Source organism: Podarcis tiliguerta, assembly GCF_965153285.1.
Source record: "Podarcis tiliguerta genome assembly, chromosome: 5".
NCBI lineage: Eukaryota > Metazoa > Chordata > Lepidosauria > Squamata > Lacertidae > Podarcis > Podarcis tiliguerta.
The window spans coordinates 23,732,700-23,747,653 of NC_139538.1; the positions used below are offsets into that span (position 1 = coordinate 23,732,700).

At 40.3% G+C, this 14,954-nt stretch overlaps 1 protein-coding gene across 2 annotated transcripts in view; it reads right to left on the minus strand.

Moving 5' to 3' along the window:
• Window positions 1-692: 692 nt before the first annotated feature.
• Window positions 693-14,954, minus strand: part of TSC22D2 (TSC22 domain family member 2) — a 38,276-nt gene continuing 24,014 nt past the window's right edge. For both annotated transcript variants that reach the window (XM_083442680.1, XM_083442681.1), the window contains 2 exons: window positions 5,333-5,384; window positions 693-2,357 (listed from right to left, as the gene is read on the minus strand). In XM_083442680.1, the coding sequence (XP_083298806.1) occupies window positions 2,106-2,357; window positions 5,333-5,384 (304 nt within the window). In that variant the 3' untranslated portion in view covers window positions 693-2,105. The remainder of the gene's footprint in view (window positions 2,358-5,332; window positions 5,385-14,954) is intronic.

Genomic DNA, 14,954 nt, shown 5'->3' on the forward strand with positions numbered 1-14,954 from the left:
CCCCCAAATAAAAATCTGCTCTGGGGAGAGGTTGCCAAAAATTGTCGCCCCTTCCATTCTGTTGACAGCTGCCTTCTGTCAGTGGAGACACTCATTGGATTCCACCCATTCTACACTAATTACCTTAAAAGCCCATGTGGCCGTATATGTGACTCTCTTCTATATCCCTTAAAATAAAAATTTAGCTTATGACTAGATTCACACTAAACTTCAAACCACCCGCTCTATAATGTTTCAGAATTGTGCAGTGGTAATTGGCTTTGGTTTAAGTGACGCTTTGTATGTTCCTAAACTCACTTTGATATCCTGCATTTTAGCAGGGGAAGAATTTAGCACCACATTGGGGAAAAGGTGTGGGTGATGGTTAGCCATTGCATACGTTCTCTCTAAAATGAGGTTTCAGCTTGTGTGAACCAGGCATAAAATCATAAACTATGAAGGATAAAGTTGAAACACCAATTCCAGTTACTTTGCTGAGAAAAAGTTGGTCCTCAGCCAAAGGGGCTAAGAAAACAGGCAGCACATTCCTGTGTGTGTTCATTCAGAAATAAATCCACTACATTCAAGGGATTTACTCCCATGTAAGCATGTCTAGGATCGCAGCCTTGGTGTTCTTAATTTGCTCTTTTCAAGCTAACTCTAATCACTGACCTAAACCCTCATCACATTCTGAACACATGCAGAGGCAAATCTTTCAACAAAACTGCAGTTTAATTTCAGAAAGTGTTAAAATATACTGTACATCAACTTCTGACATACTACGTTAGTATACACAAATGGTCTCTTGAAACTGTATTTATGAAATGTACATTTTAATTTAAATACTCAGTATACACTGCACTTAATCTGCATGTTGCATTTATTAAATACATTAAAATCTGCAATGTAACAAAACGTTTTCTGCATACGAAATTCAAAACACCATTTTAAATGAACAAAAGATGGCTCACTTCATTTTTTAAACTAGTGCGTAACACACCAGCTCAGCTCCACCAACACTAGCTGTTCTTTCTTTTTTTTTATTTGACATTGTTCACAGACTATTACATATCACAATAAGAGTGCTGGATAAAACATGAGGTACGAAAGTGGTTCAAAGATTATAGGTCATGCAGATCATGCTAGACAGCAAAGAAAAATGTGAATGAGAACACTAAATAAAAATACATAAAGAATGTGCATTATAAAATAAAAACTCAATTACACAGCTTTGCTTCTTTGGTTACAAAGTAGGTTGAACAATTTCACAGCTTTTTATTCCCACCCAAAAAATAATAATAATCATACGAAATGTCAAAAAGCAGAGGAATCATGGCAATTTCTCTATTAGAAAGTAGAAACAGAAATGAGCAAAGTTTTCTTCATCAAAATAGCCCATCAATTATCTCACAATGACTGGCGACTACCTGTACAGACACACTATGGTCTTCATACTTACAATATACAAAAATTTACATTCAAGCTGGGTCTTAACTACTGAAAATAAATACCAAAAGGTAAATTGCCATTAGTGTTAGAAATATGCCAGGATTCTTTTGTTCAATTATTGCCTAAACATTTTATCTATTAAACTCAATCCTGCCTATATCAATTTTTACTGATACTTACATTTATTTTTTTAAAAAAATTAAAAGTTCTGTGACATTGTTCATGTACATTATGAATAGCAGCCCTGTAATAAATAAAAACACAAATAAATGAAACTAATGTAGGCAAATGTTACTTATAATTGAAAGAACAGTGGCTCTAAAGATGAGTTTGTTGCTATGTGAAAAAGCAAGGCTCAAAGTAATCCATGAGTAATGGAAACCTTGAAGAGCCTCGCCAAAGCTCTTAAAGACCCCACTCATGTGCACCAAATAAATGCAGACTTTTGCATTATAACTCCTTCTATCATTTCCCTTTTGCACGGATGGCATAATTGAACACCAACTGTGCTGCATGACATCTCAGTGAGGGAAAGCTCTTGTAGAATGATTGTCTAATACTGAAAAGGCCAAAACACACAACTGAAGCATGGCTACTTGCTTTCATATAAAGTGGAAAGAACACCAGTGGCACACAAGGACAGATTGCTTTCAGTTTCTTAATGAGGCAAGAAAGCTTTATGCTGAGGAGACATTCGGCTGCTGCGGAGGTTGCGTTGGCTGTACTATCACTGTTTGCTGTTGAGAAGTGCTACTGGGGTTGGCCTGTTGGGTTGAGAGCTGGGATAACTGATCGTTGTTTGAGAGAGATTTTAACAGTGCATTTTCCCGTTCAAGTAAAGAGTTTCTTTCGACTAATTCTTTTATTTGTTCCTTCAGTACTTCCACTTCTTCTCTGACTGCGTACATCAAATGGCTTTTCACCAGATCCTGCAAACGGCAAATTAATCGTTAGATTTAATTTCTATAAACAGACTTTTACTTTGCACCAAATTCTTGGGCGTAACTTCATTAACAGTTGAATTTGGATCCTAGCAACACAAGTTAAATAGAAATATCTAGAAATCAAAATACACAGGATTAACTCCCCAGCATTCAATTCACTTGCTGTATTATGGCCAACTTCCAAAGCACTCAAAAAACACCAATGCTACATGTCTATATGTTGCTTTCAGGAAGGTAACCTAAATACAGGGATTTCTTACTCTCAAAAAGCTTCATAATATTTTTGTTGACAGAAATAGATAATAAGCAATGCTCTAGTTCAGAGAGCTCTCCAAAATGGTGGCTGAAAACCCATAAACATTAAAAAGGTAAAGGTACCCCTGACCATTAGGTCTAGTCACAGACGGCTCGGGGGTTGAGCGCTCATCTCGCTCTATAGGCATTTGTATGCAGACAGCTTCCGGGTCATGTGGGCAGCATGACTAAGCCGCTTCTGGCCAACCAGAGCAGCACACGGAAACACTGTTTACCTTCCCGCCAGAGTGGTACCTATTTATCTACTTGCACTTTGACGTGCTTTCGAACTGGAGCTGGGACTGAGCAACGGGAGCTCACCCCGTCGCAGGGATTCGAACCGCTGACCTTCTGATCAGCAAGCCCTAGGCTCTACATTAATATCTCACACCTCAAGGAGCTCAGATAATTATATTTAAGCTTCAACACCCCTATGAAGTAAATCATAGTTGCTATTGCCCATCAAGTCAGCATCCTGGCTAAACAAGGACAGAACTTGTCTGTGACAAGTAAACTGTTGTAAACTGGATGAAAATGGTCTCTTTTCTCATGGGCAAATGTAAGAAAACAAACGCTGTGACCCAAGCTTGCTATTTTGGCTAATTTTTAAGAAGTTCTGCTCTTTTAAATCTGAGGATCACAACCACAGGCAAGTTATTTTTACAGAACCTATATTGTATGTATGATTAGATTGATTTTGTGTGCTTCTGAAGTAACCCCCAATTTTGCCATATTGCTTAGCTTTGAATTCTGTACATTCTTTATGATGACGTACAAACAAAATCTTTGTCTACTCTTGTTTGCAGCAGTGACACTGAGGCTAACAGAGCTGGTACTCTGGAAACTAATCCACTTGCACCACAGGGATCCCCACCAGCTCTCCATCACATGACCATAAATACTGATTAAAAATATGGGGCTTGCTAGCCTTGCCCAACTTGAACTGACGCGTTTTGAGTGGCAACACTTTTCTTATCAGAAAACCCATGGAAAGACTGGAGGATCACATTCCCCTGGATGAACCTGACCATTCAGTTCTATCTTCAGAGAGCCTGTTCCTGCCTTTAGAGATTAAGTAGGTGGCGACTGATCACAGGGCATTTTTCACTGGCAGGGCTCAGGCTTTGCAACACTCTCCTGAGAGCAGACCACTTAGCATCTATTTTTCTGCCTTTCACATATTAGAGGAAGGCACTCCATTTCCTGGGCTTTTTGCAGCAGCTGCTTTTTTACTTTTTCATTATGACTAAGCTAGTAAAAACAAACCAGTTTTACCATTCCTATAGTGATCTGATGTACATTTATGAGGGAAGGCAGGTTATAAAACGTTTTCAATAAAGAATTTCAAGCAACTTGGAAATGGAGCTGTTTCCGGAGCCCAAAAGTATCTTCGCATAACTGGTGGGAGCCAACACAACAGGAAACAGCAAATTAGTTTGGAACACTAAAGTAGACTACTGACTTTGGCATTTCATGGAATAGAATAATGCATTCGGACCAATATTCGCTTAGACTTTTCTGTCCATGGTTTGCCCTACTATTTTTTTCAGTAGAATTTGTTCTCCCTTCATTTTTTCCCTCCAAAACTGGATGGCTGGAAAGCATGCAGATGTAACAGCTCTTCCTCTAGCTCCCAAGCCTTTTGTAAACTAAAATCCTTACACGTGCTATTTTTTTAAATGTCTGGATGCAGTACTGAACAGGCCCGCGGAAGGGGAGAGTGGCAGCCAAGTCCACTTGCCCTGGGCCTCAGAGGGCTAATCCAGTCGGGGGGCCCGGCTAGGAGCCAGCTGCCTTTTTGTCTGAGCATAAAACTTTATTCTAAGAAGACTCCCGGGCCTGAGACAAGGTCTACACAGGCCTGGTACTGAAGCAATGGCCAACACATCAAAGATTTTGGATAGCAAAGCAATGCTTTTGATCATACCAAACAATGACGTGCTAAAGTAACGGCAGTCCTACTAGAGAATTAGCATTGTCTTGGTGCAAGCTAAAATTTTTGGACCTGGGTATGATGTACAGTGGTACCTCTGGTTACGTACTTAATTCGTTCTGGAGGTCTGTTCTTAACCTGAAACTGTTCTTAACCTGAAGCACCACTTTAGTTAACGGGGCCTCCTGCTGCTGCCACCGTCGTGCGATTTCTGTTCTCATCCTGAAGCAAAGTTCTTAACCCGAGGTACTATTTCTGGGTTAGCGGAGTCTGTAACCTGAAGCATATGTAACCCGAGGTACCCCTGTACATTATCTTCACTGTAGTAATATATCGGTTTACACATGGATTCTCCCACCCACCCCCCAAAAGTGCATGAACTCATTTGGAATGGCACTACATGAACTTCCAGATGACTTTAAAATTGGTGCTTCTTTGCTCATAATTGCATAAATGGCATGGCACAAGGGCACAGTGCCGGCAAGCAGCAGGTCGAAGCCTAACATGTTCATGCTATACATGATACTGTATTATCATGTAAACTGCTGTTTTCCACCTATATGGAGTCCTCAACAGACAAACAATTGCTTGCGTCTGCTTTATGATTTTCTACCTTTAACATCTCTTCCTGATGTGGCCTCACAATCCATCAATGTAGGTTATGCAAAAATGACGACAGCAGGCTACAAACCCAGCGCTCTTTAAGAATTAAACAGTTCAGTTCTCTACTTACCATCGCCTGTTCTATTTTGTTGTCAATGGCTACAACACTCGCACCAGATGCACTGTTTAAAAGAAAAGACAAAACACAGGTACATGAACTCCAGTGACCTCTGGAATGTGGTTCAGCAAAACTGAATGAAAGGCAAATTGCTCCTTGTGTATTTTATTATGGTTTCCCACAACAACAAAAATGCAGCATTTAGATATAATGCTTTTCAGTGCTCAAACTGCTTCTTATGTATCTCAGCAATAATTACAAACCTTTAAGGATGGTCAGTCGGATCTCCATATACTCAGGAACAAGATGGAAAAGAATTATATCCTCAGATCATAAAGATTCAATTCCAGAGAAAGTTAGACATATTTAAGTCCCATCAAAATCAATGGGTGTTAAGCATTTAAGTGCTTTCAATGGGACTTAGACATGGCTAGTTCTTGCCAGAATGGGCCCAAGGTGTATCTACGCAAACTGTGGCCCTTGTTTAAGCAGTGAACAGGCCTCTCAAGAGAGTACAATGAGATAGTGATGTCATTATCCCATTGGTTGTCATGGTTTGGTACCCTGAGCACCCTTTTTGTGTAACTTAATAGTTCACAATTATAACCAAGTCAACCGCTTTGGTGCTTTTGTGTATGTTAAAGTGGCATTTCGATGCAAGTTTGTTTTGTCTACTGTGACAGCCAGTATATACAGCATATACCTAGATATTATCCAGTATGACGGAAAGCCAACATTTATGTCTAAATTCAAACGATACTATAAGCAGGATGTACTGTAATTTGGACACCTCCAACATGTGGTACACAGAAAAATGAGACCAATTTTGTTGGGCTTTTTTTTTTTTAAAGCTACTGGATGTTTGCATTTCAACTTTTTTCAGTATAACACCGAATGGGGCCCAACTGTTGCCCTGGAGCATGTGATAAAACTTAAAAACATGTAGTTCCCAAGAGATTAGAGATCATCTTGAATAGAGGACTCTTGAATCCATTTCAAGATGCTCAGTGTGTTGGCCCAATGAGGAGCTTTCTTCAAAAACCCAATGTGGCCTAGTTTTGTAAGCAGGAGATGTCATACCAACCACAGCACAACATGAATTTAATTGGTCAGAGACCCTGTGCTCACATTTATTTATTTATTTTTAAGTTTAAAAAATAAATAATTCTATGCCACTGTTCTGGACAAAGACCAAACAAAATGGCTTATAACATTGTGACTAAGTCTACAAGCGTTAAATTAGAGGCACATCATCCTGTATCTTAATAATCAAAACAAATGAAAGCACATTTCTGTAATTAGAAGAGAATTTGCAACTTACTATTTTAAATTAGTATTTATACTTTCTAAATGCTACATAAATAAAGTAGGCTACATGTATGCATTAGGCAAGTGGAAGAACTGCTAGGTATCACGGATTTCCCCTGACCTCTGAAGTCCCCCGCCCAGCTGCTCCCAGGGGCAGGAGGGTCCTCCTGAGCATTATGGGATGTGGTGCAGAGGGCAGAGACCAGTGAAGATTGGATGGGGAGATCAGTGAAACTGGGTGCCTTTCCTTGCAAGAGGAGAAGTGTTTCTACTTGCCAACTAAGAAATTTTTATCTTAAGAGTTCAGTAAGGAGATTTGCAATTCAATAACTGCCAATTTTAAATTTTAAAGCTCAGGTTTACCATGGAGAGAAATTCATTTTGCCATATTTTAAAATGTGGCATTTTGTATTCAGCAGCAGACAACTCAAACAAGTTTTATCTACTTGTCATTTCTGACACCCACCCTACTTTTCCCTGCTGAAAAAGTTTACATGTGATTACTCCTTTTTCATAATCCAGTATTCAAGCAGAAGACAAATTTAAATGCTCATAATTGGATTATATGTTATTACAAACCCTGCCCCAACATTGAGAACTTGTTTCTCCTTTCAAATGATGCCGCTGCAGCACCAGAGGTCAACCTCAAACGTGCAGTATTGCTTAGTTCAGAACATATTTAATATGTTAGGTAGAAATACTCATTTTGTGTATTGCAAGAAGAGCAAGTTTACTCCATTTAAGTAATGACTACTTAATATATTGATTTGTATTGTACCACACAACTTCTAACGCCAGATTCTTGACCATTTTATTAATGTACACTTAATGTATTTCAAATAAAGGGGGGGAGGGGAGCAACAAGACAAGACAGATACTACTCACAAAGTATTACTAAACAACCTTCATAAAATGTTTAAAAGGAAGTAATTAAACAGGGATAACTAGAGTCCAACTCTGAGAAAAGAAGCAAGGACTCTATAAGTTTTAAAGGTTTATGTGTGTTCTATGGCCTATTCTAAAAAATGCACTTCTACATGGAGACACACCTGCTATTCACGCAGGGCTGTTTCACCCCTCATGCTAGAATACTGTTTGAGAAAAGTTTGACTATGCTCAAAGCCTCTACCCTTTGGACTAGCCCTTACAAGAAGCAACATAAGAACTATTCTAAACCTATCTGTCTTCCAGACACAGCACTCCAATCAAGCTCTATCATTTGAAAATAGTTTTCCCCCCAGTTTGGCCATTCTTAAAGATTAAGCGAAGCCTATTAAAAGTGGTTATTCCAACTAGAAATGCCAGCGTTAGCTAGCAGTAGATGGTTTTCAGTGAATGTAGGAACCAATACCAGCCATTTTGTACTATTTGAGAGCTTAACTAGATAGCAAACCAAAGAAATGCACATTTCCAATAAGAGGGCCATCTCAAAAAGCTGCTCTTAACATTCCCAACTATTTCAAAAGTAGCCTTCTGCACTGGGACAGAACAGCGTACAAGACACGCAAGTCTGAAGCACAAATAACTAGTTGTGTGGTTCTTTGATCCTGGCTAACCTTTCAAGGTGAAACACAATTACAGTATATGAATAGCTGGTTTCCTTGTTCCAACTTACCTCAAACGTGAAAAATAAGTGTACAGCAGAAATTAATTTCACCTTTTCTATGTAATGTTTTCCTGAAACATTTAAATGTTTATACGAATAAATGAGAGAAACACTGAAATTAGTCTTCCTTGGATATTCAAAAATGAGCCAATTTAAAAGATCACCTGTATGATTTTAGAATCACTGTGCAATTTTTACTCATGTTGAAAGACAAAACAAAAATCAATTTTGTATTGAGTATATCTGAAGGAGCGTCTCCACCCCCATCGTTCTACCCGGACTCTGAGGTCCAGCACCGAGGGCCTTCTGGCGGTTCCCTCACTGCGAGAAGCCAAGTTACAGGGAACCAGGCATAGGGCCTTCTAGGTAGTGGCGCCCTCCCTGTGGAATGGCCTCCCACCAGATGTCAAAGAGAACAACAACTATCAGACTTTTAGAAGACATCTGAAAGGGCCTTTTAGAAGGCCCTGTTTAGGGAGGCTTTTAATGTTTGATGTAGTACAGTATTTTAATATATTTTTTGGGAAGCCGCCCAGAGTGGCTGGGGAAGCCCAGCCAGATGGGCAGGGTATAAATAATAAGTTGTTGTTGTTGTTGTTGTTGTTGTCATGGAGCAGTGGTCACAGATATGCAAAGCGCATATAGGAAACAAATGACCCATTTCAGTGGATGGAATAGTTTTACTTAAAAGTCCTATGTTTTCATCACAAAAGATGTGATTCTAGAAGAACCAATAACTATATCCTTCCCTTTGAGTTGGTACAATTATTCTGAACATGTCTAAAATAAACTTTTCAGTAATATAAACACTCAATATTGGTGAAGAGCATACAGTTTAAATATCCATGTTCAAATATGGACTTCTATATTTAGGAGGCTGATTTAGGGGGCTAATTTGAATTTGGAAGCAAAACTAAGTTTTACCTCCTTCAAAAGCAGACAAGAAAGGAAATTGGCTTTTATGTTTGAGAGGTTTCATACCTTATTAAAAAAGCAGCCTTTTAATATTTTGCATGTTTACATTTTCAAATAGTCTTCATACACCTTGCATATCAAGAGAACATTCCTCAGATCTTCTATGGCCCTTACATTCTTGTTTTTTGTTTGTTTTTTGTTTTAAAAATAGTTGGCACACTTAATAGGTACTGTAAGAAATGGGAGCTTTAATACTGAAAATGTGTTTTATTTTTCCAGAGTCCCGCACACCCTTGACAAGGGAAACTGTAAGTGTTTACACACTAGTGCTGGAAGCCTCCGAGTCTAGGTGGGCAAACTGGAATGCCTGGTCTTAGAGGACAGTGTTAATACAGCTGGTGCAATGGATAACCAGTGGGACCCTGTTATCACTGGATATGGACCCTATAGGAAGGACAGAAGGGGACTCAGCGGAGATGGTGTTGCTCTTCATGTTGAAGAGGGCATTGAGTTCAAGAAAAAGAACTCTCAAAAGGGCAGACCCCTCCACATAATTGCTATACGTGGTGATACCAAGAGTAATATAATTCTGCGGGCATGCTAATAGCTCCCTGATCAAAATGTTCATGAAGATATTGCAATGCAGAATGAAATCAAGGAAGCACCCAAAAGAGGAATTGTTGTACTAATGGCCGACTTCAACTATCCTCAGACAGACTGACTACACATGTTCCAGTTACAAAAAAAGGCATAAGCATAAAATTTCTATTCTATTATTTTTAAATGAAACTCAAAGAGACTTAAACATATGAACATTATGATCATAGAATCATAGAATTGTAGATTTGAAAGGGTCGTCTAGTCCAACCCTGTGCAATGCAGGAATCTTAGCTAAAGCATCCATGAGAGGTGGCCATCCAACCTCTGCTTAGAAACCTCCAAGGAAGGAGAGTCCAGTTTAGAAACAAGTATAAAGCAACCTGAGACCAGAGGTAATAAATTCATAATAAATAATAATAACAACCTAAATAAACAAGTATTTATATCTAGATATCCCAAATGAATGTGCCTTAGAACCGTTGGTCAAGGAACTGACCAGAAGGATGGTGACCCTTGACTTAGGTGGTGCCCAGAACCTGGTATGAGATATAAACGTTACTGAATCAGCTGGGAATAAGTGACCATATTGCTATTAAATTAAATACACATGTAAACAGCTAATTGTCCCCAAGATCCGCCATGGTCACATTTCAAAAAAGGAAACTTCCCCAAAATAAGTGATTGGTAAAAAGGAAGGCAAAGTCAAGAAGACTGAATCTTTCCAAATTGCTTGGGAGTCATTTAGAAACACAGCATAGGAAGCTCAATATGGAGATTAGGGCTGGGCGATATATCGATATATCGTCCAACACTGGTTTGAAGTACACATCGTGATAACTGTTTCATAATATTTGAGCTGGCAATATATCACAAATCACAATGTGTGTAAGGGCTAAGGGATATCTGGGTTTCAACATCGTGGTAACTCACCAGCTAAACGTTGCAAATGTTATCAGCAGCTAAACCTCACATCACCAACTAAACATCACAATATCACCAGCGAAACATTGCAATCTACCACAATGACTAAAATAAGGATGGAATTATACATTCGCAAACAGGGCAACATCCTGACAACTGCTACTACTTAGGGGTCTAAAATGGATAAATGACAATATTATCAGTCACCACACACTCAGTTTCATCAGCAGGCAAGTCAAAATGGCCTGCTAGGAGGCAGAAGCAGCAGTGGCAGAAACAGCTTGCCATGACCAGGAGACGTGTCGGCAGTAGCGGCGACAGCCTGGTGGTGGCGGCACACTCAGTGGTGGCCTGCGCATCCTCGTGGTGGCAACTGGAGGGGGCAGCAGTAGCAGCGGCACAAACAGTGGTGGTCTGCAAGTGATGACAGGGAGTGGTGGTGGCAGCCTGCGAGGACTTGCAGCAGCAATAGCAGCAGCTGCCTGCGAGACCACGCAATGACGGCAGGTGGAAGCAGTAGCAGTGGCGGCCTGCAAGGCCTCACGGCAGTGACAGGAAGTGGCAGTGGACTGCAAGGCCTCACAGTGGCAATGGGAAGTGACAACAGTAACAGCATTGGCCTGAGATGCCTCGCAGAGGTGCCAGGGTTTGGCAGCAGAAGCAGTGGTGGCCTGCGGGGACTTGCGTCACTGGTAGGTGGTGATGGCAGCAGTATCGGCATCCTGTGAGGCCTTGCACTAGCGATGGGAGATGGCAATAGCAGTGGCAGCCTGTGAGGCCTTGTGGCAACACAAGCAATGGGACTTGCGAAGCCTCACCATGATGGCAAGAAGTGGCTGTAGCCTGCAAGTGCTCCTTGCGGTAGTGGGAGGTGGTGGTAGAAGCCGTGGCAGCCTGCTCCAGTGAGGCCTTGTAAGCCACCTCTGCCTCTGCTACTGTCTCCTGCCACCACTATAAGGCCTCATAGGCCACCACTACTGCCACTACCACAAGGCCTCGTAGGTTGTTGCTGCTTCTGCCATAGCCACCCATTGCCGCGGCAATGGTTCTGCTGCAGGCTGCTGATTCTTGTGCCCCTGCTACCAGGCTGCTGCCGCTTCTGCCTACTAGCAGGCCTGCTGGCAGTCTGGCAGCCCCAGATTATTTGTATTCACTATGACTCATCACTGTACTTTGGATTGTCCTGAATACCACCATTGGGTAGCCAAGCCCAAAACCAAAAGTCCTGATGGGCTGCATTTTGACTTGCTTGCTGATGAAACTTAGTGTGCGGTAATTGATAATATTGTCATTTATCCATTTTAGACCTCTAAGTAATAGCAGTTGCCAGGACATTGTCCTGTTTGCCTCTGCATAGTTCCTTCGTTATTTCAGATATCGTGATATATTGATATATCATGATGTTGAGCTGGCGATATATCGCGATATTGAAAACTAGTTATCGCCCAGCCCTAAAGGAGATCAGGAAAGGTACCACAGGGATGAAGAAGATGTCAGCATGGTTAATTAGCAGAGTCAATAATGTAATTAGAAACAGTAATTTCCTTCAAAAAAGAACAAAAGAGGAATGCAAACTTTGGCAAAAGAAATGCAAGCTGACAAGAAGGGATGCTTTAGAAAAGAATTTGAGGGGTACGTTGCTAAAAACATAAAAACCATCAACATTAAAAGACAACATTAGTAGCAGTGGTGGTTGAACCCTGAATGACAAGGGGCTCAGAAGCAGGAGCAGATTTCAGAGAAACTAAATGAATTATTTAGAACTTCCTGCCTGAACTAACTTGACTAGGAAGGAAATGTGAGAAACTGAGGCAAACAGTGGTAATGAGAAATGAAGTTCTAGATAGACCTAATAGACAGAATAAAAAGACAAATTACAGGGTCCAAATGGCAGTCACCAAGAGTTTTCAAAGTACTCAAATGTGAAACTGGAGATTAAAAAAAAACTAAACTAAACACATTTAACTTGTCACTTAGAACAGTCCCTGTATTTGAGGACTGCAAAGTGCCCAATGTTAACACCTATTTTTTAAAGAGAGACCTGGGAGGATCTTGGAAATTACAGGCTAGTTAGCTTAACAACTGTCCAAGGACAACAGGTGGAAAGTTTTGTTAAAGATAAAATAACCAGGCATGTATAACAACAAACCTTGCTGAAGCAGCACAAGCATGGCTTCCGCAAGCATAAGCCTTGCCTCACTAAACTTTGTTCTTTGAGAGTGTCAACAAGCATATAGACCAGCTGACATAAAACCATCTATATATAAGATATAGGCACCAGCAACTTCAGTAGAACCCGAATATTTGCAGAAATACAAAAAAGGGAGGAAATACAAAGGGGGGGGGGATCTCAAGCAATGGATCCAAAACAGACCAATGCTCAATGGTCACATATTGTGACTACCTGCTGGCAGGGGGAACGGGAAAATTGTTTGGTGGAGGAATGGGATGGAGTGCCCTATACGGAAGTCATTTTTGTAGAAGACAAAGCAATACTAAATTGGACAAATGTATTTCATTTATATATCCAGCTCTTGCGAGGAAAATCTGAACCTAAATAACAAGTAAGTTAAAAGTGAATTATTTAGTTTTGATTTGTACTCCACTATAAACTTGTGATGCTGAAGTTGTACCCTATTCCACCATTCCATAAGATATAGGATCAGATAAAGGTAAAAGTAAAGGGGCCCCTGACCATTAGGTCCAGTCGTGACCGACTCTGGGGTTGCGGCGCTCATCTCGCTTTATTGGCAGAGGGAGCCGGCGTACAGCTTCCGGATCATGTGGCCAGCATGACTAAGCCGCTTCTGGCGAACCAGAGCAGCACATGGAAACACCGTTTATCTTCCCGCTGGAGCGGTACCTATTAATCTACTTGCACTTCGACGTGCTTTTGAACTGCTAGGTTGGCAGGAGCTGGGACCGAGCAATGGGAGCTCACCCCGTCGCGGGGATTCAAACCACTGACCTTCTGATCGGCAAGTCCTAGGCTCTGTGGTTTAACCCACAGCGCCAACCGTAAAGCTCAAAAATTATACTCAGGACTGGTACGAATTTTATAGCACCATGAACCTGTTTTTCAAATATTATTTATCATCATTTGTACCTTTATACTACTATGCTGCTCTAATGTGTTAGAGTTGATGTGACAGGAAGGTCACGAGGAGGGCAGCATGCGTCATAATTCTGCAGAAAGTGATAGCAGGAACTGAATTCAGCTCTCTCCTCCCACAGCTTTCCAAAGCAAGTATTTAGCTTTATTCTTGAAAGTGTGTGTGTCTACTGTCTCCTGAAATCCTACAAATCAGAGCACTGACTATTTCCACTTATGGTGGGAGTGTCATTCAGTGGCAGCTTTGGAGAAGCTGGTATTCTTAGAAATTAATTTGACAACAAAATAAGAAATGATACCAACTCCCTCACTGTCATTATTGGGGATATAGAATATGCCAGATGAAGATGATTTTGATAAAGAATCTGATAAAGAATTGAAATTATATTTTTTGTTAGCTGTGAGGATGGCTGTTTTAAGACAATGGAAATATTTAGAAGGGTTAAATAAGGATTTGTGGTTACAGTCAAATCTGGTCTATAACTATTGCTGGAAAATTAAGGTATACTGGGGGATAAACAAAACAAAACAAAACAAAACAAAAAGATTACTTTTTAACTACCTCGCAAAAGTTTATTTTATATATAAATGATGAAAACGATTTTCAAATGCCCCCTGTGAAATATGCTACTATTTGGAATACTTAGTAACTTTTCAGCTTCATGTGAAAATATCATAAGATGCAGAGGACAATATCCTGATTTTTATCAACAAAAAGGTGGGCATGTTATTACCCTCCGATAAACAATGCTCATTGTTCCCAGAGATTGTGAAGGCAGAAGCCCAAAATTGTATCTTTTGTGTGTTTCATTTTTAAGCAATTTATTGTATTATCTTTATTTTTAAATTGAATAAATAAGAAGAAATGCCTTTTAAAAAAAAACAGCGCTAGGAGCAGGACTGCAGCATTATTTCTCCACCGTGACTGGTAAAGGTGGAATGCATTACGCAAAACAGCAAAAATCTCAGAATTATGCAAATTCAGAGGAATAATGCTTTTCTTATGCCTAAGTGCATAATGTATTTTTCAGTGCAGAAAACAGAGCCTTGTCCATGAGCTCTGGGGGAAGGAAGCCATTTGCTGCCCACCAGTTTTCTGCTGCAGCAGCTGCTGGAAGTTAAGAATCCCAAACCAGTTGTACCTGGATGCAGAAAACACAGCGAGAACAGGC